The 15,154-nt window shown below is 40.9% G+C and overlaps 1 protein-coding gene across 2 annotated transcripts in view; it reads right to left on the reverse strand.

Annotated features, from left to right (window-relative positions):
* LOC111965145 (raftlin) overlaps positions 1–15,154 on the reverse strand; it is a 69,171-nt gene that overhangs the window by 5,731 nt on the left and 48,286 nt on the right. For both annotated transcript variants that reach the window (XM_023989163.2, XM_023989162.2), the window contains exons 7-8: positions 12,606–12,724; positions 2,284–2,387 (exon numbers count right to left, since the gene is read on the reverse strand). In XM_023989163.2, coding sequence (XP_023844931.1) covers positions 2,284–2,387; positions 12,606–12,724 — 223 coding nt within the window. The remainder of the gene's footprint in view (positions 1–2,283; positions 2,388–12,605; positions 12,725–15,154) is intronic.

A 15,154-nucleotide genomic window follows, 5' to 3' on the forward strand; every position in this document is an offset into this window, starting at 1 on the left:
CTTTACTTCTCTGCTTCTCCCTCTTCTGTGAGCTTCATGTAGGCTTTCTCTATCCTTTCCCTTTTCCCTTCTCTCTTTTGTATTTCCCCTGATCTCCCTCTCCAGATCGCTCTCTCTGTCACTTCCTCTCTTGGAATCCCTCATCCGTTAAAATATATGTACTCTTATACACACGGGGAAGAAGCAGCTTTGAGTTAAGCTGGATCCTTAACTTGGCATATGAAGAACAACGGAAATGTATGATAGGGTGACAACGGTATGGCGCTGGCTGCAAATCTTCCCCACAACATCAAATGGGCTTCCAGATCTCCTGTAGAGGCTTACTATCTAAACCACCCCCATTTCCCATCCCTCCCTCCTTACCCTGCGTTTCCAACAACCTATTTTCCAGGCTGTCATATTGCCGGACAGCTTCCTGCTGAACGAAAGCGGAAAAGCCAACCGGAGTCCTAAGAAAAAGCCCGAGCCTATTAAAGTAGAACGGAGCGGATGAATTACGGGCCCCTTGTTGCTACAGTCGTCTCATAGCTGTCAGTGTCTGCAGTACTGGAACAGAAACTTCCTATACCAGCAACAATACTTTCTTTGGTAGAGTGGTAAGGAACTTGGTGGTTACCTGTGGTTGTTCACATCAGCTTTATTCATGTTTTCTGTAGTGCAATGTTCAGCATTTATAACGGTATAATGAAGCACATACTTATTTACTAAAACAGTTACAATGTCCAAACATCAGATTTACACCAAACGTAACATGTTTCATGTGGCAGAAATAYACGGTACATTACCACGTGCACCTTCACATTCATGTTACGTTGATTAAAGAAGCCTTGAGTCCCGGTGGATGTTCACTTTAGATGCTAACTAGTGTGTAAGTAGGTCTATGCAGATCAGACTCCATGTAGACTCCATTGGAAGAAGTGCACTTTGCTCATCCTCGGACAGTATCCCAACGTGCATTAGCTTTAATATAGTTGTAAAAATGGAAGAGTCAACATAATACAAGTGTAATGAACAAGCTAATCTGAAATGGGTCATCAGCTATCGTTGCTGTGCACAAAGAGACGAGTGTTTCAGGGATGGAGAGAAATGAGCGTTGCTGTGTTGTATCTAGGCCGGCTCTCTGATTAATTAGCCATGTTGCGCTGTTGTGTTGTTGCAATTTGAGAGAGAGAGGGACACAAATAAAGAGTGATGAAAAAACAAGGGATGAAAATAGAGCGGTAATTAATCAGCTATGCTCCGGAACGGTCACAAACACGACCCCCAGAGACAAGGTTACGCAAGGTAAACATATAACTGCAACCGTGTTGAACTCTAAGCATATACTTGGAGTCGTCATAAGCATGACATAACACATAACTCTGACTAATAGCGGCAATCAGTAGTTGAAACAATAACAAAGCGTTCTCCCCACCACTGTTTCAGTCAAAAACAGGGGCATGGGGTTGGAGAAATGTTACCACTCAARTTCTATGGATGCAAGGACTGACYATCCATGATATTAAAATGATAGTTTTAACCATGTGTTCAGGCTATACAGTGTTTGTTTGCATTTACTTTGTTTACAAACATTGGAGTAAAACAAGCTTATATTTTGGGTTCTGATGTGGTACGACAGTTGAACTAAGCTCACAAGACATTTATTTAYAAGTTATATTCTTCAAGAATCAATGCAAGGGGTACATATCATTGGATTGGACGTGTTCTGACTTGTGCTTGTGACTGTGTAAAGTGGGGTTTCAGGTGGGAAACAAGTATTATTGAAGACTTGGAAGACATGTTGTGACTGCTGATAGATGACTGAGCTGTTGACTGTTAGCGAATGTGTGCGTGCATAGTCCTCATATAAGATGAATGAGTCAGCAGAGGCTGAGCAGAAGAACCGTTACATTTCTCTGAAGGGATTTTCCAGTTACACACAATTGTGGGTTTAAACTGTCTCGCACCACACGCTGTTACGAATGAACCCGCCAATTGGGGCCAGTTAGTGTTTTCGTTGAACAACCTGTTGAGTTCTTCTGACTGACTTCACAATCCATTTAAGTTGAGCTGTTAATTGACCAGTGATATTGGCTGACCGTCGCTTTGTCCAAATGAGATGGGTGCTCTTTGAAATCAAAGAGAAGGCAGTGTAATCTCCAGAGGGTTAATCAGGTTGACCAATCAATACCAGAGTTAGGTAACCAGGAGAAAAAAAAAATGTAAAAAATGTGAGATATGGTGGTCGTTCAGGCCCTAACTCAATATTAGTGAGAGTGTGTATTGGAAGGTGAAAGTAGTTACCTGTTGGTCTTGATGATGGGTGTAGGCAGCACACACGTTAGTCTCCAGCCGTACATGGCAAGAGACTGGAGCAGGGGAACATAGTCTGTCTTCACCTGCAAGCCCTAAAGAGAGAATACAAAACACATGAATATTACATACTCCAGTTATACACAAACACTACACACACGCATGCATACACGTACGCACAAGCACAATTACGAGTAGGGCTGGCACAAWTATCGTTTAATCCTATAACTGACAATTTTAGACGATAACTGTGAACTTCAAAAAWAATTAGCATAATAGTCATAATGCATATTCGTTTTAAGAGAAGGGGGSATTCARCTTCATATTCAAGTAGATATAAATGACTCAATAGCAGTTTTTCATTTTTACGTGAAGTGGGTAAAGTTGGTAGTCATTTTACGAGCAGAATGGCACCTTTGGGAGAAGCTTCATTTCCAAAAGTTCCAAGAGGTTTTTGAGACAGGGTTGTTACCAAAGCTGGGTTGTACTCATTAGGTTTGTCGTAGCTATTTTTCAGAGATGCATTACGATGCTCAAAACATTTGAACAAAAATGAGAATTATGACAATAACTGTTCTCATTTGCATGACAAGTAATCTTTACCCCAAATTCCAACGTATGAAAACACACACGCAGGCAGACAGGCACACACATGCATAAATGTACGCATGCATAAACACATAAACCATTAAAACCCCATCAAAAGAGCCACTATTACCCAAGCCCTTGACAACAGATGATGAACTATATATGATGCATAGMAAAATACATGCATTTCTGTTAGATTGTTCGCTGGTATGACAGTGTAGTGCACATGGGATTTGGGTTAAAGACACATGCGCTAACGCCTCTGCTCACACAGGAAGTGTGTTTGTGGTGTTCCATCTCCTCTGCATCTGCCCTCACTGACAAACCACAGCACGTGTCAGATATGAAAAGACATATATATGTATATATATATATATACAGTATATACGTCATATGCGTGCACACATTGTAGTGCTACACAGACATCTACAGTACAGGCTGAGGGCATTGGGTCCCAAACCAACAGATAGACAAAACAACTATAACCACAATCAAATCTTAAGCCACAAGCCAGTGAGAATTAGCCAGGAYCCATTGTTCGAGAAACACTGCAGTAGGGTAGAGAGGGCTCTGTTGAAACTGTTATTTACATTGGCATTTGCCGTCCCAGCATCCCTCAGAAAATCCAGAGCTGTGAGAGCTGTGTTTTAGGGTTTGTGTTGGAACCTCTGCCAGGAATGGACACATTTTCAAAGCCATAAAAGCAAAGTAAATTGAGAAATAAGTTTTGTTTAATGGCCCTCTTCATTCCTGAGCGTAACTGAGACTCGACAGAGTGAATCATGTTCTGGAAGATTCCCTCCCCCTGATCTCACCATGGTCACAGCTCACCATCAGCACATGAGAAATGGGACATTTACTTAGCAGTAACTCTGTGTTCTGATTTGTGTGTTAAATATAATCTACATATAAAAACAGGGTGGGATGCAAGCTAGGGTGGTAAAGGGCTACATTATCAAGAGTGGAGAACAGTGAGGTAGGGGCTAAGATTTGAAAACAGAACCGTGTTATAGAGTAAAACTAGCAGGGTGGGGTTGAGTTCACTAAGAGTTGGATGAAAGAAAACAGAGCTCTATTGTTTTGAGGTAATTCTCCACCGTTTCTATTTGAGAAGAATTGACAGACATCGCTCCCTTTTTGCAATAAGTCTAATTCTACCTGAATGTTTTTACAGGCCGTAGTCTGGTCTATCAGCCCAGGGAAATGATCTAGGCTACTCCTCTAGCCTTCTAGCTATCACTTTGTCTTTGGACCGGGCTGCACTTCTTCCACCACAATCTCATTATATTTTTATGGACAGTGTATCCTGAAACRAGGCTTAAAAGTCCCTACTCTGCATGTCAATCATTGAGAGATTGAGAAAAAATGTGRAAACCAAAAGCTGTGATGAAGACTAATCACACCATATACAGTATAATAATAATAATAATTATAATCAACATAGTTTCAAGAGAATATGTCAACATTTTGACATTTAACCATTGTAGKTTGCCTAGATGTCAACCAAGCTGACGTATTAGTCACATATTTAGGTGAGCAGAATTCTCTGGGAACTTCCTCATCCACAAGCCATGAGCGTAATTTCCACATCCCTCATCAAACTAGTCTGACCATAGGAGTGGACTCATGCAGGGAAAGTGAAAATTGGTCTCTGTATCTAGGTCAGCTCTTGTCTCACCTCAGCTTCAGAGGAAAAATAAATCATTGGCAAAGGATACACTTTAATGATCCCTTCAGTGGTCTCCCTGCCACAACGGCTGCTACATGCCTATTGACATGCCTTGGTTAACTTTTGACCAGTATGTGTTAAAATAAATATTTCAGGAAAAAGCCAAACAACAAGCAATATCTATGCTTAAATAAKCTTTAAAAAGTTATGCAAGTTATTACTAATTTCCCCAAGACCCATTGGTGCTGTTGAATGAAAAACTCATCTCCAAAACAGAAACTTTTCAGGAAATGGGAAAAAAAACKGCCATATTTTCTCATTAATGAACATAAAATTATGAAACTTCAGAAGCTATTTTGAATACATGTTCTTGGTCCTGAAATGTCATGAAATGTTCAGAATTAATTGAGGGGGGTTACTGATTTCAATACATGTAGAAGAAAACAGTGCAGAATTGTAGGTACAAGGTATTCATCTGACAACGATGTATACTTTAGTCTATTCTGACTATTCAACATTTTGCAACACCCACTGCATGCTAATTGGCTGCTCAAATCGGGCAGCACCAATAGGATTGATGGCAAATTTCAGCTCATTACATCAATTAAGTCAAGCGTAGCACCATGACAGACAAATGTTGGGAGAACTAGAGTCTAGACTACAAGTTAACGTGAGAGGCCCTCTGACCATGACACCTGTTAAAATGGCCAGCTTCGGTCAGCTGATTCTAGCCATCCTTTATGGTTAGCTCTAGTCGGGCAGATTAGTCTCCTATTCAGAGGCCCCCCACTTTTGTTAGTGTCTTATTGGCCAAGGTCACGCCAAATACTTATCACCACATCTCGTTCAGCCTATCAGCATCCTTATTTTCCCCATCCTTTCCCTGATATCCTGATGAGAWCTTCCACAGTTTTCCCTCCTGCTGAAGTTTTCCTTCTGTGGACTGAATCMCAGTATGTCTGATGTTTAATTGTGYGTGCATCAAAACGTAAGTGCCTTGAGATCTGTGTCATGTTATGTGGAGCTAAGTTTTGTGGTTTATTGTGTACAATTACCATGTGTTGAGCTTGTAAGCTAGCTCGCGCTTCCGCTAGCACTACCGTTAGCATTTTGCATTGGAATGCATGAGTATTTTAGCATGACTGTTAGCGATTAGCGGTTTGTTAGCCTTGCATCATGAATGAGCAATGCTATCTTATATTCTATATATATGTATCACTCATGCTCATTGTATTTATATTATGTATACATTTCAACATTACTGTAATATTTATTACGAACACATTTGCCTGAGTTTCATGTGTACAAGTCCAATAGGTTGTTTAGTCTATTGCCATGTGACTAAGACTTATGCTTGCTGTAGTGCATAGCCCTGGCTGTTATATACTTACCTGTGCTAGCTTATACAGCCATGCTGTTCATGTTATAGCAGTGCTATAGCCTAAGTTTTCTTTCTCCGCTTTCCTTTCAGAACCATAGTTAATGTCCGTTCTCACTGGACATGATTCTCAGTTATCCGAACCATGAGTGGTCAGATGTGTGTGTGATGTGTGAATGTGGACATCTTCTTCCATTAAACTCCCCCTAACCTGGACATCCGCCTCATCCTTCTGACCGGACATTCTGTAGTGGTTGCTACCGGCCTTAAGCCAGCACCTAAGATTTCTTATTACATTTATGGTCCTTCGATTCTCTACAACTCTACCCCTATTTTTCAACACCCACCCACACACCCACATACACAGCCACACAGACCCACGTCTAAAGTGTCCTCTGTCTGACATTCACTCTCCAAAGATCCTTTATTGGCATCTTTACGCTATGTTGCTGGTCTTTAATCCTATTTTGACATAATTTGGTTTCTGGTGACTGAAGTGGTGCTCTTCTAAGCTCAGGCATTTATACAATTGCTGGGAACGAATTACAACAATGTCAATGCTGTTAACTGGTGCCTCAAGCACACAGTAGTGTTACTGGTAGAGTTCTATGTATAATGCCTCTCTGGAGAATGGCCATGCACTTTTGGGTTAAATGTAATATAGCCTGTGAGAAACTGAGGTAACACTGGGAAAACATGACGCCCTTGTTGTTCAATGTAATGGTGGAAGGCATTTAGTATGACCTTTTTTTGTAGTAAGGCATCTTAATGAGCATTTAGAAAACCATTATTGAGTGTTAAACAGTTAAGCATGTTAAGTCCTATATATGTTACACACATAGCCATGTTGTGAATAGATGCAGTGAAGAGGTCAATGGAACTCGACCAAAACAATGGAAATGCCATGGAAACGCGTGGGGGAAAGATGCCGTTGTGGAAAGATTTCGAATGTCCTCATTGCCCCTGTGCAAAATTAGCATACATTTAGGCTATTGTTTATATGTGTATTTCACACCATGTTGACGTAAAAATTGGAGTATAATGCTTGYATGGATGTCAACCCCAATATATGTTCATGTCATCGTCACCAATGAACTGCRTTGCAGTTAAAAATGACTTTGACTACCACCACCGATTTCTGTGTGGTACTGTAGCTATTATACCAGTTTATACGAACAGGAGTTAGCATTAAGCAGTCACTTCTTCTAAACCTGAAAAGGAACAACTACTAAATGTTATGCAGCGAAAACAGCCAAATATATCCAAATCGGACATTAGTAACCACATTGTKGTCCTGTTACAATACATGAATCATGACGGATTTGACGAATATCCACTTTGTTAGATTTATTGAATCTGCACCAATCCGGCKCCATTCTATCCCTGTGGTCTAAGTTCTATTGACCTCTACCGCATCTATGCTATATGAAGTTGCCAAGAATGTGTTTATGACACATTTTGCAACGGATGGGTCTAATCCTGAATGCTGATTGGTTAAAACCGCATTCCAGCCGGTGTCTATTCCACAAGTTACCCCCGGCTAAATCTATGATGTTAAAATGCCTATTTACTCTGTTTCATCTGGGTTAGGGTTAGGGTTAGGGTTAGGGTTAGGGTTAGGGTTAGGGTTAGGGTTAGGGTTAGGGTTAGGGTTAGGGTTAGGGTTAGGGTTAGGGCAAATCAGCCCAGCCAGGCAATTTATAAACTTGATCTCCACTATAAAAAGCAGCTAGACATTATCTAACATTTAGTTTTCAACAGCAGAGATTTGTATAAACCTTTCTATTTGTCTCTCTGACATTTGTAACATTGTTTCAATATTCAAGTTCAATCTCCAGCTGTCGCATAGTAATTGTTGGGAGTCAGGATGAGACAGACAGGCAGCTTTTCTCAGCCAGTCGAAATCATGAAAAGGGCCACATTTTTATGTACAAAGAAATATCAATAGAAAACAGGTACAAATAAATAAAATTAAGCKAGTTTGCAGTCTTTCCAGCTTCAGTTTGAAGTGATTATGTTAGCTGTCTTGTTGGCTAGCTCCTCTAAACAACAGTGTCCTCATCGTGCCTCATTAACTCATTGTTATGGATGTGGCTTGCGAAAGTATTCTCCCCCCTTGGCATTTTTCCTATTTTGTTGCATTACAACCTGGAATTAAAATTGATTTTTGGGGGGTTTGTATCATTTGATTTACACAACATGCCTACCACTTTGAAGATGCTAAATATTTTTGGGGCGTGAAACAAACAAGAAATAAGACAAAAAAAACAACTTGAGTGTGCATAACTATTCACCCCCCAAAGTCAAAACTTTGTAGAGCCACCTTTTGCACCAATTACAGCATCAAGTCTCTTGGGGTATGTCTCTATAAGCTTGGCACATCTAGCCACTGGGATTTTTGCCCATTCTTCAAGGCAAAACTGCTCCAGCTCCTTCAAGTTGAATGGATTCTGCTGGTGTACAGCAATCTTTAAGTCATACCACAGATTCTCAATTGTATTGAGGTCTGGGCATTGACTAGGCCATTCCAAGAYATTTAAATGTTTCCCCTTAAACCACTCGAGTGTTGCTTTATCAGTATGCTTAGGGTCATTGTACTGCTGGAAGGTGAACCTCTGTCCCAGTCTCAAATCTCTGGAAGACTGAAACAGTTTCCCTCTAGAATTTCCCTGTATTTAGGGCCATCCACCATTCCTTTAATTCTGACCAGTTTCCCAGTCCCTGACAATGAAAAACATCCCCACAATGTGCTACCATCACCATGCTTCACTGTGGGGATGKTGTTCTCAGGGTGATGAGAGGTGTTGGGTTTGTGCCAGACATAGCGTTTTCCTTGAATGCCAAAATGCAAAATRTTYRTCTCATCTGACCAGAGTACCTACTTCCATATGTTTGGGGAGTCTCCCACATGCCTTTTGGCGAACGCCAAACGTGTTTGCTTATTTTTTTCTTTAAGCAATGGCTTTTTTCTGGCCACTCTTCCGTAAAGCCCAGCTCTGTGGAGTGTATGGCTTAAAGTGGTCCTATGGACAGATACTCCATTATCCGCTGTGGAGCTTTGCAGCTCCTTCAGGGTTATCTTTGGTCTCTTTGTTGCCTCTCTGATTAATGCCCTCTTTGCCTGGTCTGTGAGTTTTGGTGGGCGGCCCACTCTTGGCAAGTTTGTTWTGGTGCCATATTCTTAAAACATTTKAATAATGGATTTAATGGTGCTCCGTGGGATGTTCAAAGGTTTGGATATTTTTTTATAACCCAACCCTGATCTGTACTTCTCCACAACTGTGTCCCTGACCTGTTTGGAGACCTCCTTGATCTGCATGGTGCCGCTTGCTTGGTGGCRCCCCTTGCTTAGTGGTGTTGCAGACTCTGGGGCCTTTCAGAAGAGGTGTGTGTGTATATATACTGAGATCATGTGACAGCTCATGTGACACTTAAATTGCACAACGGTGGACTTTATTTAACTAATTATGTCACTTATGAAGGTAATTGGTTGCACCAGATCTTATTTAGGGGCTTCATAGCAAAGGGGGTGAATACAAATGCACGCACCACTTTTCCGTTTTTTTTATATATATATATTTTTTAAATATGTTATTTTTTTACATTTCACTAAACCAATTTGGACTATTTTCTGTATGTCCATTACATGAAATCCAAATAAAAATCTATTTAAATGACAGGTTGTAATGCAACAAAATAGGAAAAATGCCAACGGGTTGAATACCTTTGCAAGGACCTATACACAAATAAATGTAACTAGAAAACAGATTAAACAAGTGCAAATGTATCTACTTTGTTGTTGTTCTGACTGCACTGTTTGACGTGACTCTAAGTTAGCTGTAGTTGGCTAGCTAGCAAGCAAAGGATAAGAATGTTGCCAGCCAGTGTGGCAATAGAACATTTAGAACGAACGACTGGGTCACGTCCATAGATACAAAACAAAAATACTGAACAACTGTGTCGCATCTCTGGCAACCGAACCGATAGAACTAATGACCAGCCTGCTTGGGTAGCAACCCTATTTGTGTCGGGACTATACTTTGTGGAAGGACGAAATAGTATTAAAAAAATCATCTAAATAATGTTTTTAATACAAATATGTAAATCATTATTTGAATGTGTTGGTAACCCGTTGTATAAAAGTGATAATGCCCTCGAAGYCGGTGTTTGGAGGATATATTGTGGGCTCCCRAGTGGCACAGCGGTCTAAGGCACTGCATCTCAGTGCAAGAGGTTTTACTACAGTCCCTGGTTCRAATCCAGGCTGAATCACATCTGGCCGTGATTGTGATTAGGAGTCCCATAGGGCGGCGCACAATTGGCCCAGTGTCGTCCGGGTTTGGCTGGGGTAGGCCGTCATTGTAGAATAAGAATTTGTTCTAACCTGACTTGCCTAGTTAAATAAAAGGTTACATATATATWTTTTWAACAACACCCGTGCCAATATATCCTCCAAATATTGGCTTTTCGGGCATTACCACTTAAGTATAACACTTCATAAAATCTCAAATGTACAGTAAAACCCAAATGTTGACCACATTGCACYACATGCATTCCAAATTCCCAAAGGCATTAAATATTAGCAGTAGYGCTATCATAAAATAATATTCACACACATCCACTTCSTGTTGTTTTCAGTTGTCATTCATGTTATTTGTTAAATAATATATCTAGAAACTGAGTGTTAGTAATACACTAACATGCCGGTATACTAAGTATTTCATTCCCTTCCATCAATATGAACTAATAACAATCTATAAAGAATATTTCTCAGATAACTTTTTGTTGCAGCTTTAAGAGCTCAATGATAAGGGGAGGCATTRCATTATATCCAAGGCTGAACWTTCATATTGATTTTCCTTTTKATACGAGAGAYGGGAGCACAGTCCTAATTTGAATTTCATTGTGTAGGAAATTATGTCTAGTTATTCATTTTGCGGGCTCCATGAACATCTACTGTATGTCCTATTCAGTTCATTTAGTCATTTATTGTAGAAATAGGAAAAAGTCTTCCAGTCAGATGCAAATTTCTTTCATTGTRGCCGAGCTTTGTCAGTCGGCCTTCATCAGAGCAGAGTCATTTGTTGAAGAAAATGGGAAGAATGTTTCTGATTGGCTAAGGTAGAATGTCCATCCATAGACCTACGCAGAATTCTGAGCATCTGTACAGTTATTATTTAGCCTTTTCTTGATTTAAATGGTCTAACGTATACATTCTTATATGGTGAATACATATTGACTAATATGAATTTAAAGTACCAAATAAATTGCTGTCTCCCACAAAAATGTGAAATTAGTGACAGTTGAGGAAAGTCTGACTTTCTAGATTACAGACCACAAACAGTTATACCACAAACAGTTTGGCCACAAACAGCTCCACATATCTACACTGTACCAATCATACCACATTCTACCAACGTGATTGTGAATACTGCGCAAAGAAATACTGTACTAACTCCTCATTTATGTTTAAAGTCAGATTTGTTTTAAAAGTTTGCTATCAATTAAAACAGAAGTTTGACATGTTCTATGCCATACGAGAACAACATCTCAGAGAAAAGCTGCACTTCCTGCTTCAACACAACAATATTGATTGAATTCTCAGTGAACCAGCCTGTTTTCCTGTTTTCGCGGCTCATAAATCCAACCACCTGTCAGTCTTTCAGCAAGACGGGAACGAGAGCGCTGAAGAAAAATATCCCAATCAATATTCTGCATAATTTTTCAGTGTAATTATTCTGGCACCGAAACGACAATGAGCGGTGAGGATAATTTGCATATACATTTTAAGCAGTTATCATAATGAATGTGCCGGGTATGAAGTCTGATCATCCTTTGTAAAATAGTGTTATCAAGCTAACTTCAGGAGAGATTAGTCTAGCAAAATTGCTTTTGATAAAGTCCTGGCCAGCACATTTTGATTGGATCCAATGGAACTATAATGTGGAACATCTAAAGTTGTTACACRTTGTTGCTTTGTMCTTCAATTAACTTCCAAAGGTGCTTCAAAAAGTCTATAAAATCCATGTTATTTCTCAGTGGTTGACAAAATAATTGCTAAATCTTTAATAAAGACATTGTTGCAGCATCTTTACCACAGTATTCACATAAAGATGCCTACATACTCCAGGATGCACAGTGTATAACCTTCACAAGACACAAGCACCTAGGTTTTTGTGTGGTGTTGGGACACTGACAAACATGACATTTTATGGTGGCGAATATTGTGTAGTCTGAATTCTTCAGTCATTTTAAAGGGTTAAGAGCATTTTGATGTCGAGGGTTAAATTCTGTCTTTGTGAGCCGATTTCCTTCCTGAGCTGGACGATGCTCCAGTCACATTTAGGGGACATAAGTTTATTTTCACACTTCGACAGCCTCAAACTCTAAACTCTGACAGTGATACACACACACATAGAAAAAAAAAGCCTCAAACCCTTCAGAAGTAGACAGAAATCCATTTCCAACTTGGATTTGCGCAAACTGGGGACTTAATGGCTGGCCAGATAAGGGCTTGTTTGCTGCAGATAAGACAAGCCACCGTGACACATGTGCCATAGCCACCATGGTTAGAGGGMATATTTCCATACGATGACTCTCACAGTAAAATGTAAGGACAAACGGCTCCAACCTTGGAAAACACTCAAACACTCCGAGCCATTTAAAAAGCCCACTCACATCAATGACAGTCCACTGCTCCACAACGATGGCGTCGTACGTGGTGGTCACGCTCTGGTCGCCGCCCTCCGTCCCYTCCTGGAAGATGAAGACGCTTTCCACYGACTTAGGCTGCAAATCTGTAGAAAATGGAGAGGGAGGCCATGAAGGAGTTAGTATTTACAGAATGGAGGGTGTCTGTCTGTCTGGCTCCCAGGCCTCTAGGCTGTGCAAAGAGGAGAGGGAAGTTAATGACATTACGCAGCCGACCAGCAACCCACACACACACACTGGGCCATTTATTACCAGGCAGGGCTGCAGCATGGACCATTTGTATAAGCAAGGGCTATGGATTATGGATTATGTAGCTATGACAGAACAAGAGAGAGGGAGAAGAATGTTTCCTTCAGGGAAGAAGCTTGGAGAGGTTATAGATGAACAGACAGGTATTATGGACAGATTGTTGAAGCATAACACGATTAATCTGAAAACAATGATATGCTTTACATATTGTAGATATTTACATGGAACGACTATTAGACCAAGACAGGGCCATGGTACCATAAAATTGCTTTTCTGTAGACTCCATTTCATTTGAACCCCATGGATAAGGGTAACATTCACAGTTTGGGCATTATTGGTATAGGAACATTGGTGAGCTTCTCCATCCCGCATTTCTTTTGATTCCATTGAGCAGTGTGCTAGAACCTCTTGCCCTTCAGACCAGGGCTCTCAGTTGGCCTGAGTGCTTTCTCATTACTCCTGTACCATTTACACACTAATAGAGTTTGTGCGGCCCAGGCTCCACCATGAGACACTCCACATTTCATTACTYTGCCCTAATAATGGGGGAACGAGGGCYGGCTGGAAAGGGAGGGACGACAGGGTCCTTTATTTCCCCCCAGAAAACCCATTTAAGGCTGCTGGACAAGCTCAATTGAAGATCTCTCAGACATCTATTGGCTCCTTTCAAATACAGACATTGTCGTTGTTCATTCCCCCCCTCTCCCGCCCTCTCTCCCTCTGTCCTTCCTCCACCCTACCCCTCCTTTACATCCCCCCCATCCATTGTTCATCAGACGTCTCCCTGYTTGGCGTGTAATTGGAAAGCCCTCTTGGAGATTGTGTTGGCCTGCCGATGCACTGGGATCACTCAGGTGAGATGCACACAGGGATTGAGTCCYTTTGCTTTAGGAGAAACACGCTGCCTCCTAGCATGATGCTGCCAGACACTGAGGCACCGTGGGGTTGAGAGGTTTGGGGGACATGTAGTGCCAACACAAATAACAGCATAACATTTTGAGTTGAGTCTTGACTGACAATGTAGTGAGTAAAATGGAAGCTTGGAGGGAAACACRTGTTCACTTGCAATGGGACAATGTAATCTCATCGACTAGCCTATCCTCTCCAGGCACCTGAGGTTGAACATASTGAGTGAGATGTGCGCATACTATCTCTGACACATAGAGAGTGAACTGAAAGACAAAGAGTGACAGACGTACTGATAGATAGTGACAATGGCGGCATGAGTCGTGACACCRACTGACACGGAGCACCAACCTAACTAGGGCCCAGTGACAACCAGTGACGGGAGTGGAATGAAGACAGGCACTAAGTGAGAAAGGCTGATGCTAGGTTGACATAGACTTTGAAGGAGAGACACAGAGGAGTAAAAAACAGGGAGGGGAATCTAAAGCCTTATTGACCGCAGAAGCAACCGAATGACCCTGCCCCAAGTCCTGTCTGTTACTGACATGACTTAAACATGTGTGCTTAGCACTGCCGGGGAGAACAGGAGGGCTGTGACAGCTTATCTATATTTTAAAACGGAACAGGCAGGAATCCAGAGAGAGAAGGAGAGATATAGAAAGAGTGGGGTTAMTAATGTGTGTGGATTGGCCAGGGCTTTCCTCCTATGAGCCAAAGGTTTGGAGGCTGGGAGCCACGTACCTGTGGTTACCGGGCAGACTTCTGGTTGTAGCTAGGGTTTTGAGGAATATGACATGAGTAATGTACCCTGCCTTACACAAAGGCATATACTTCCAAAATCACAMTCACAGTCAGTGGTGTAAAGTACTTAAGTAAAAATACTTTAAAGTTCTACTTAAGCAATTTTTTKGGGGGGGTATTTGTACTCTATTTTTGACAACTTTTACTCCACTACATTCTATTTTACTCCACTACATTCTCCATCAATTTTTCCAGACATTCAAAAGCACTCGTTACATTTTGAATTCTTAGCAAGACTCCAATTCACACACTTATCAAGAGAACATCCCTGGTCATCCCTACAGCCTGGCGGACTCACTAAACACAAATGCTTAGTTTGTAAATGATGAGTGTTGGAGTGTGCTGCTGCCTATTCGTAAAAAAAAACATCAAGAAAATCATGCCGTCTGGTTTGCTTTATATAAGGAACTTGAAATGATTTACACTTTTACTATTGATACTTAAGTATATTTTAGCAATTACATTTAGTTTTGTTACTGGTATTTGGTTTTAAATACTAAGTAAATATACAGACTTTTTCTCAAGTAGTATTTTACTGGGTGACTTTCACTTTTACTTGA

The sequence above is a fragment of the Salvelinus sp. IW2-2015 genome, linkage group LG6.1, assembly GCF_002910315.2.
Source record: "Salvelinus sp. IW2-2015 linkage group LG6.1, ASM291031v2, whole genome shotgun sequence".
Lineage (NCBI taxonomy): Eukaryota > Metazoa > Chordata > Actinopteri > Salmoniformes > Salmonidae > Salvelinus > Salvelinus sp. IW2-2015.